Source organism: Myotis brandtii, unplaced genomic scaffold (genome assembly GCF_000412655.1).
Source record: "Myotis brandtii unplaced genomic scaffold, ASM41265v1 scaffold915, whole genome shotgun sequence".
NCBI lineage: Eukaryota > Metazoa > Chordata > Mammalia > Chiroptera > Vespertilionidae > Myotis > Myotis brandtii.
Window position 1 is genome coordinate 2,955,272 of NW_005371769.1, and position 9,615 is coordinate 2,964,886.

The following is a 9,615-nucleotide window of genomic DNA, read 5'->3' on the forward strand; positions in this document are numbered from 1 at the left end:
CTCCCCACTTTGTGCCAGGACTACTTCTCACCTGTGTGCTGGGTGCATTCCTCCCTATAATCTCCACTCCATCTCAACCTTTGTCTCTTAGAACAACTTTTACTACTTTTCATGTGAATTTAAAAATAGCCTTAAGGAGGGCAGATTTTTCATCTTGGTAGAATTTTTCAGCAAATCAGTACTTATTTCTAGGTTTGTTACTCAGTGATACATAAATTTCAATTAATCTGAAAAGACGGTTTGATTTTCCAAGGCACAAACCACAGGCACTAACAGTTTATAAAACAAAATATAAAAAAATGGAAATTCTTATGTTTTTGGATTCTGATGGCTCGAAAATAAAACTTGACTTGTTTCTTAGACTACTGTTCACACAAAACTCTTATTCCAACCCCAAGAAAATATAAAGCGCAGGTGAATTTCCTGCAATAAGTAATCATTTAATTAAAGAACAAAATTAACAGGAATCAAAATGTTGCAGCTGTATTTCTGTTAGACATTATATAAAAAAAGGAGAAATATAATACAGGAAATAATTTTGTATAACATGAACTTAGAGAGTTCTCAACTCAATCGTGATCAGAGTAAAAATGTCTTTTCAACATAACACAGATGACACCGCGTCACGCGCCCTCAGGCCCGAGGTCTGGAGTGCCGAGCCTGCACCTGCGAATCTCCACCCTCTGTCGACCAACCGCAGAACTGAAAACAAGGCTCAAAGGCATCCAACAGTTTTCTTCTGCCGTCACTCCGGGTCTCTGAGGACCCGACAGCTCACTCCTGGGACGCCAGAGCGAGACCTTCCGTGTCCGTGTCCGGGTCCGTGTCCGGAGAGCAGTGAGGGTGACCTCCCTGCGTGCTCGCTCCTCCCGACACAGCGGGGAGTCTTGAGTTAAATTCAGGAGAGTCCCCTGATGAGTATCCAGTGTTGGTATCAAAAGTTAAACACAGATTCTTCTCAGAAGAAAATCTCTACGGCCTGTGGAATCTAGAAATTATTTTAAAAAGCACAATTATTTCAGGTCATACATTTTGACGTTGAAATTGCCAAAACCTCCCACAAAGAAATCTTTTGCTATTTAGTGTCTCTTTAGTCCAACCTGGAAAACCTGTTTTGGTTCAAGTGTGTGAAGCACCTCAGGGGGCCCCCCAACCCTCAGCCTCCCTTGTACCCACAAAGGATTGATACCCCCAAGTCTCAAGACTACCTTACACCTAGTTGGAAAGCGGCTCGCTAAATCCTGAGGCACTCAGAAAGGCCAGGACTGCAAATCAGAAGTAATGGGCTGAGGAGACCAGTTATTGGAAATTACAGTAAGTTACAGTTTTGTTTGCTTTTACAGTTGCTAATGTGTTTGTGCTTTAATCCACTTAAGAAAATCTCATATGACTACAAATATTGTTCAGACTTTTAAAAGTGGACTGTAAATCCTAAAATGTGGTAGTATCAAAATCTTATAATAATTATTTCCTGATGTCCAAGTTTTGGGCTCACTCTCAAAATCCCATCATCTAAGATAGCTGTCAAGAACTTAGGAGAGAAAAACACACCTTTTAGTCAACATTTCTTCTAATAAGTATGATGGGAAAATGTATTAAATATTTTACATTACCACACATAAAACACGTGGGAATTATATTCTCTTAACACAGAATGAGCATTAAAAATAATTTTGAATGTTGACTGGAGACTTTCTTCCCTAAATGTTTTTGATTTCTGAATAATCGAAAACAAGATGATCCATTCCTTCCTAAATATACATCAGTCCTGGGGGAAACTTCAAAAAAATTTAAACAGATTATCTACTCCTCATTTTCTCCTGCCCCCGCAGCCTCCTCTTCTTCCCTCAATCTCTTCGTCATAAAAGTGGCTGATAGGACAGGATCATATGGCACCGGTCTCAGTGCCACAGTTACGCTGGCCTTGCAGGGTAAACCTGCCAAAAGACAGCGCTGAGGCCGCTCTGTGACAGAGGAGTGGGAGGACGCACTGTTCTAGTGTAAGGCAGGCTCTCCTTCCTCCTCGCATCCTGGGCTCGAGCATCTTTAGACCAAGGGAGAGAGGACAGACACCTGCTTGGGAGTGGAGGACTTGCTGCTGAGGGATGAAGGCCCTAGGAGAACTTCAGAGGGGACTGCATGTGGCGGCCACGGGAAAGAAGGGGTGCTGAGAGAACATGCGGCCCACAAGCAAAGAGAAGTCGATCTCCACTCTCCACCAAGAGACCCGCCTCATCTCAATGGACCACGTGGACAGAGCAGGATGCGCCTCGCGGGGAGGTCTCGATTCGGGAAGAACCGGCCAGTGTGTTCCCACTGGAATGTACGTTCTGTGGGGATGGGCACTCCTTCACCTCTGCCCTCGAATGGAGCTGGCACACGGTAGGTACTCAAATATCTGCAGAGGAAGTAAGTGCCCTCTGAGCAGCGGGGGAGCGTGAGTGTGTGTAAAGACGTGAACATAAATGTGAGTGAGATGGGAAAGGGAACGGGAGGGTGGAGAGCAGTTACTCGGCACTCCCAGCGGATAACTAGGGAGCTCTGTAAACTGGAGTGTCAGGAACACCAGGAGGGTAAGTAAATATATAAGCAAATTACTTTCAGTGCCTTGAGGCTAATTTTGTTAAATGTACATTAACTATGTAGATTAGCCAATGACCTTGCAATACTGTTCTACATAACCACACCCTTCACCACGCCCTGGGAGGAACCCTGGGAGGAACCCTGGGAGCGAACTCCCTTTTGAGCTGAGGCGCATCCTGACTGTTCCATACAGTTCTCTGCAGCTCCCACTCTGTTCACCTGAACACAGAGTTCTTTCTTTGTGGCATTTTCTTTTCTTTTCTTTTATGAATCCCATGCTATAAAGTATGAACTTCACACAAATAGAAATCTGACCTTGTCAAATGCTTGCTCGAGGCGTGTACCTCCATCTCGTTACTTTTGTATTCATTGAGTTCTTTGCGAATCGCTGCCTGGAATGTAAAACAGCACATTGGTTCACAGGACAGTAAAGTTAACACAGGAACGTGGTGTCCTGGCTGTGGATTAACCGCCCTTGCTAACAGTGCTGCCGTCTGTGCTTTGGTAACATATTCCTAAACAGAAAGGAAGAAACAACTTGTTGCTCAGATTTAGACTCTTACTCATCTTCATGGCCCTGCCAAGCCAGTGCGGCCAGGACTGACTGGGGAGGGTTCGGGGAGCTCAGGGGCTGCGCTGGCGCAGGGGGAGCCCACACCTGCCGGGAGCGCAGGGCATGGACGCAGCAGGAACCCCGTCCCTCGTGCGCCAAGTGCAGCTTCGGGAAACTTACAAAGGAGTCACTCTAACTTCAGTGAGCATTTGTGTCTCGTGTCATTTGAAATAGGACACGGTCATTGCCCGTGGGTGACACTGCCTCTCGCCTGGACCTCCTCCAGTGCCCAAGGCCCACCCTCCGGGGCCAGGTGACCCAGGAGCAGCAGGCACGGCCTGCCTGTGGGTGAGGACGGGCTCTGAGGGAAGGACTCCAGGGGGGCTGCTCCCACCTCCACAGTGGCTGTCAGACACTTTCCCTGCCCCTCAGGCCCCTGCGAGCTGATGGCACAGGGGCAACCAAGCATCAGTCCACGCACGTGTCTGCGTTTCTCCAAATTGGTGCAAACCCACTCGCATTCCTGCTCAGCACAGATGGAGGGACAGTGAGCAGCCCGCAGACTCCCTGACTGCAGGCGCTCTCCAACCTCTTCCTAAGGCTGCAAGAGTCAGAGGCAGGGGTGCTGTGGGCAGGCGGGCAGAGGCGGACACCCGCTGTCTGACTCCTGCCAGGCCACAGCGCTGACCACGGCCAGCACTTCCCAAGCCGTCTGTTGGGGGAAGTAGCAACGCCTCTTTCAGGGGTTCTTTTGAGGACTCCATGGAACTATAGCTGACAGGGGGCTCAATACAGGGCAGAGTCAGGGCTCGGTGGAGGCTCACTCACCTCACAGCCCCGGGACCCCCACCTCCTTCCTTTCTTCCTGCCTCTCTGGCTGTGAGCTCTCCTCAGTGCCTCCTGGGCCTCTCCTTCTCCCTGCCCCACTGCAGCTGGCTTTCCGTAAGCCTGTGTCACCCAGTCTCTTTCGCCAGCCCTGCTTACCTCTGATTCATCCCCAGACTCCGGTCTCTGCTCCCACATTTTTGACACTGGGGACTGGAGGAGTCTCTGCTGTGGGCTGTCCTGTGCACTGGGCTCCTCCCACTAGACACCAGTAGCGCCCCCCACTGGTGACACTAAAAATATCTCCAAACATTGCCAAATGTACCCGGCCAAACTGTCCCCTAATTGTAGACAGGACCCTGATCCAGGTTGCCTCTGGGAAGCCAACATCTGGTCAAGGCATAGCATTATTTCATGGCTGATGGCCCCACTGTAAGAACACACTCCCCCCATAGCACCGGGTGCCTTTGCCCACAAGGCTGCCCCCGACCAGCTCAGACAGGTCTGCCTGTACCTTGTCTGCCGCCGACAACCTCGTCCAGGGCTTGTCCGCCCGTCTGTCGTAGTCCTGGGCTTTGGCCACTTCCACGTAATCACTGAACCGTATCAGAATTTTCCTGTCTCTCAGTTCGTCCACGGTGGGTCTCTGATTAAGCTGAAATAAAAGGTCATCACCGTGAGGTATCCTGTGCCAAACTAGCTTTCTTAAAGGACTTGGGACAAACAGCACATTTTTATAAAGGAACAGAAAACTGCAACTGTGAACTGTCACCCTAATGCAAACCATCTCGGAGGAGAAGGGTTTAGAATCAGTGGGCGCCAACCTTTCGGACCTCACGGCCACCAGCGGCCCGCGGACCACCAGTTGGCGACCGCTGGTTTAGATTATGCGTCTAACGGCCCAGCCCTCCCCTTGACGCATATGTCGTCGGCACCATGCGGTGAGGCCCGCGTCGCCGCCCTTCGGGCCTGCGCCAGCCCAGCTCCCTCGCGCCCACGTTTACCGTCACACTCAGCAGACAGGGTGCTTAAGCCCAGTACCTTTCTCGTCAGCCTCTGCTTGATCTCTCTTCTCTCCTCCTGCTCTGTCTGGTCGTTCCTTTCTGTGAAAGATGGAAAACGGGAAGGAAGGGGAAGAACAGGTGAGACCCTGCTCTCTCCGCGGGCAGGGCCCTCGGCTCTCCATCTCTGGCAGCGCATGGGCTCTCCAGGGCACCTGGCAGGGACACCTGTCCACATCGCGCTTCGCCTCTGCACGTTGCCGGTCACTGCTCAGGAGACCGTGGTCTCACCGACACACAGAACCGTGTGTTGTCCCCTCCCCCGGCCTCCCGGGGGCACAGTGACTGCGCTGCCGCCGCTCTGGGCCGTCTGAGGGCGCACAGGCAGCAGCTCCCTCCACCCCAATCTCCCTGTGGGTAGACTTACATCCACGGGCACAGGTGGCAGACAGACAGCGTGGAGGGTAAGTTATATAGAACACATTCACACACATGCATCAGTGAATGAATACGAATAGGACTGTGCGTGCTTGCTTTTTTTTCTTTTCCATTTACTAGGACAGACATACTTTTATTTTTAGCCAAGCAATATAAGCCGAGGAACACCCTCTTCAGATTCTGGGCAACATATGCTTGCCTGGAATTTATATTTTCAAGGGTATTTCCAATGCAAACACTCCCAGAACCCAGCTGACTGCTGGCAGGAACCCTAACTCTCACGCGACACCGCATCACTCCTTTTAAAGGGGCCGTCTCTCACCAACATTGGCTCTGCTCCCCAGTGAGACCGTGAGCAGTGAGCATTCGGCAGCGCTCACAGCTCCCCGTGAGAGCTAAAAATAGAGCGGAGGCTGAGGTGTAGTGGAAACCTCTGCCTCGCCCTAGGATACGAGGTGATGGATGCCCTATTTCTGGCGCTCTGCTGCTAAATAAAGCCACAGCTCCCTGGCCTCTCTCAGCTCCTGGAAACGCCCCCAGGTTCCAGAGAGGGAACCCTGCGGCTTGTGCGTAATGTATCTCACGTGATCTGCCTTCCTTTAAAGCATTTCAAACATCATGCATTTGGGGAACTGGTTTCATGTATTAGCCACTGGCCTGTATTTTTTTTTAAAGGAAGCATTGTGTGGCTGGCATTGCTCAGTGGTTGAGCATCAACCTATGAACCAGGAGGTCATGGTTCGATTCCTGGTCAGGGCACATGCCCGGTTTGCAGGTTTGATCCCCAGTGTGGGGCGTGCAGGAGGCTGCCAATCAATGTTTCTCTCTCATCATTGATGTTTCTATCTCTCTAACCCTCTCCCTTCATCTCTAAAATCTATCTATCTATCTATCTATCTATCTATCTATCTAATTTTTTTTTTAAAGGAAGCGTCACCTTGCATTTGGGTGTTTTATAAAGGGAATCCAAGAAATAAACCAGAAGAAACCACAGTTCAAACCTCTAATCAGAAAGCTGATAACACACTTAGGGGGAATGTAGAAGGATCACACATAAGGCCAACCAGGAGGGGTTTTCATTCGAGGTGAGGGGCTCTGATCAGAGCCTCCATCCCCAGATTTTCCGGAAATAGTGCTGGGAGCGGCAGCTGGCAGGGCAGTGGTATCCCTCATGGTGCAGCAGCGAGGGCGTGGGCGACAGAGCGGGGCAACCTGGGTGAGAACTCGGGCTCCGTCCCTTCCCAACACTCATGTTAAGGAGGCCTGCTTGTGACCTCATGAGTTCTAGCTTCTTCCCTGAAGGTGGGGACGGCATGCAAGCCTCACAACTTTGCCGTGAAGATGGAACGAGGGAATGAAACCAGTGCCGAGTCGGCTGCCTGCACAGAGTGAGCCAGGGGCAGAACCAGGGTTCTCGGTGCCACCTGCAGGACGGGGCCACGGTGTCGCTCGCTCTTGTACCCTGAGGACGCAGGCAGAGCTCCGAGTGTTCCTGCCCTCAGTCCTGCACCCCTCCGAGGGGAGCCCACACAATGGGAGGTGCAGAACCATCCTGAGCAGAAATGGCAGACAGAGCAGGAGCCCGGGAGCCTGGGTCGGGCCTGTGAGTGCGAGGCTCCTCCCTGACCAGAGACCTGACTGCTCTCATCCTCCCGGAACAAACAGCCCGAAGACAGCAGGGCGGCTCCGGTGCGAGAGGCTCCGAGCTGCATGGCGAGGAGGAACCCACGCCTTCCTTCCCTGCGCATGGAGGGGTCGGTTCAGCGCAGTCGGTCACCTCGCCGGCTCTAGTCACTGAGCGCCGACCCTCTTTGTGAGGCTGCCCGGTGATTGGCAAAGACCAGCACAGCCAGGAGCGCTGGCTGGTGGGGGCCCGGGCAGGCCACCACCGCAGGGACAGGGCACCACGGCCGGGGGAGCGGTCCCTGGACAAAGGCTCCGCTGGCCGTGGGCAGCAGACCCCTCTGAGTCTGGTCTTTAACTTGTGCCATTCCCGTCTTGAACTGTCACTCTCAGGACATCTGTGACTTATGAGCTTTATAGATGAGTGACTTACTTTTTAAAAATTCAAATACTTGGTAACCTGCCCAGCTAGTTCTGCTCGGTGGATGGAGCATCAGCCTGTGGACTGAAAGGTCCCGGGTTTGATTCCAGTCAAGGGCATGTACCTCGGTTGCAGGCTCCTTCCTGGCCCGAGACCTGGTTCGGGCATGTGCAGGAGGCAACCAATCGATGTGTTTCTCTCACATCGATCTTTCTCACTGTCTTTCCCTCTCACTTCCATTCTCTCTAACAATCAATGGAAAAATATCCTCGGGTGAGGATTAAAAAAAAATGTAGTAACCTAATATTTTTTAAAATATATTTTTATTGATTTCAGAGAGGAAGGGAGAGAGAGATAGAAGCATCAATGATGAGAGAGAATTATTGGTTAGCTGCTTCCAGCATGGCCCACACTGGGGATTGAGCCTGTAACCCGGGCCTGTGCCCTGACCGGGAATCCAACCGTGACTTCCTGGTTCATAAGTCGATGCTCAACCACTGAGCCACACCGGCCAGGCTGGTGACTGAATATTTGACTCTTTCAGCTGCCCATGTGACTGAGCATGTTACCAACGAAAAGCTTTTCTGTTTTTTTTTTAATTTATTTTTTAAAATATTTTTTTATTGATTTCAGAGAGGGAGGGCGAGGGAGAGATAGAAACATCAATGATGAGAGAGAATCCTTGATTGGCTGCCTCCTGCACACCCCCTACTGGGGATCAAGCCCACAATCCAGGCACATGCCCCTGACCAAAATCGAACCCAGGACCCTTTGGTCCACAGGCCGATGCTCTATCCACTGAGCCAAACTGGCTAGGGCATGAAAAGCTTTTCTGTATGTCCTCCCACGCAGCCCAGCACACACAATAGAGAATGTAGCTGTCATAACTTACGTTTAAAAAATAAAACGAAGAAGTCTTAATGTTACGGTTAAATGTTTCTAACTGTCTCTAAAGGAGCGGGCTGGCTGAGCAAAGGCGGGGCAGAAACCCAGGTGGGACTCAGGCCCCAGAGCCAGGGCCCTGCCGCCTGCTTTCTGACCGGAAGGCAGCTCGTAACTTTGTGAAAAGATGCTCACGGGTCAAAAACCAAACTCAGAGAATGTCTGCAGTGCTCATCACACAGAGAGGAGAAGAAACGGAAATACTGAGAATCCAGGCCCGAAGACGCCACTCTTTGCAGAAAGTGTTTTGGAAAGGAGAGCCTGGGGAGCCGAGAGAAGACCCGGCCGAGAGCGCTTTCCACTTTCGGAAGGTTTCCCCCATCGCAGTGACCACAGTGAGAGGGACCTGCGCTGCGCTGTGGAGGCGACCTGTGCACACCCTGCGGGACACGGCGATGTCCTACCCGTCCCGGGACCCCGGCGGGAGCGTGGAGCCGCCTGGTGCACTCTGCGCTCTTCCTCTGAGCTGTGGGCTTGCCCCAGGTGTGACGGGCGTGTCCCTGTGGGTTATGACACTGTCCGCGCTGCCTGTGCGTCCGTGGCCATCACCAAGGAGCCCCATTCAAATCTGCCGGGGAACCTGCCTGAAACCCAGAACTAATGGCCCCACCCAGCACCTTCCGCGGTGCCAGGAGGCGCTCTCCCGGATTTTAAGGGGGTGCTTCTGGGTGCACCGACTCTCCCCAGGGCTTGCCATCTTCACAGAGGACACAGAGGAGCTGGGCTGCGAGAAGGGAGGGCGCCAGGGGACAGCGCCCGGCTGGCCGGGCCACGGCTCAGCACAGGTGCAGGGGCGCGGGGACCCAGCTACTCACGTTTCAAGATGTTCCTCCTCTCCAGCTCCTCCACGGCAGGTCTCTGGCTGAGCCGTCTGCGGAAAAACACCAGAATCACATTGTGCACCATGGCGGCCCCTGCGAAGTCCACCTTGCACGGGGTCCGCGAGGTCGGAGGTGCCTGGTGCACCCCTCAAGATCGCTCCCCAAAAGCTGCAGGAGAGAAGGGGACCTCTGGTGGCGGCCTCTTGCCAGCAGGTCCAGTCAGACCTCCCCATGGGAGGGAGGTCCCCGCTGTCAAGGGGCGCTGGGGGGAGCGGGGGAGGCACAGGCGCCCCCTCTCCAGGGGCGGCTCCTCATGTCCAGATCCGCGCCCAGCCTGGCGGTCCTGAGGGTCCCAGAGGGACGCGCGTTTGAGCCGCAATGAGGGACGCGCGTTTGAGCCGCAGGCAC

At 52.7% G+C, this 9,615-nt stretch overlaps 1 protein-coding gene across 1 annotated transcript in view; it reads right to left on the reverse strand.

Annotated features, from left to right (window-relative positions):
- Positions 1-402: 402 nt before the first annotated feature.
- Positions 403-9,615, reverse strand: part of PHACTR3 (phosphatase and actin regulator 3) — a 61,256-nt gene continuing 52,043 nt past the window's right edge. The window contains exons 8-12 of the mRNA XM_005885596.2: positions 9,202-9,257; positions 5,003-5,064; positions 4,476-4,616; positions 2,899-2,975; positions 403-988 (exon numbers count right to left, since the gene is read on the reverse strand). Of these exons, the coding sequence (XP_005885658.1) occupies positions 973-988; positions 2,899-2,975; positions 4,476-4,616; positions 5,003-5,064; positions 9,202-9,257 (352 nt within the window). The 3' untranslated portion in view covers positions 403-972. The remainder of the gene's footprint in view (positions 989-2,898; positions 2,976-4,475; positions 4,617-5,002; positions 5,065-9,201; positions 9,258-9,615) is intronic.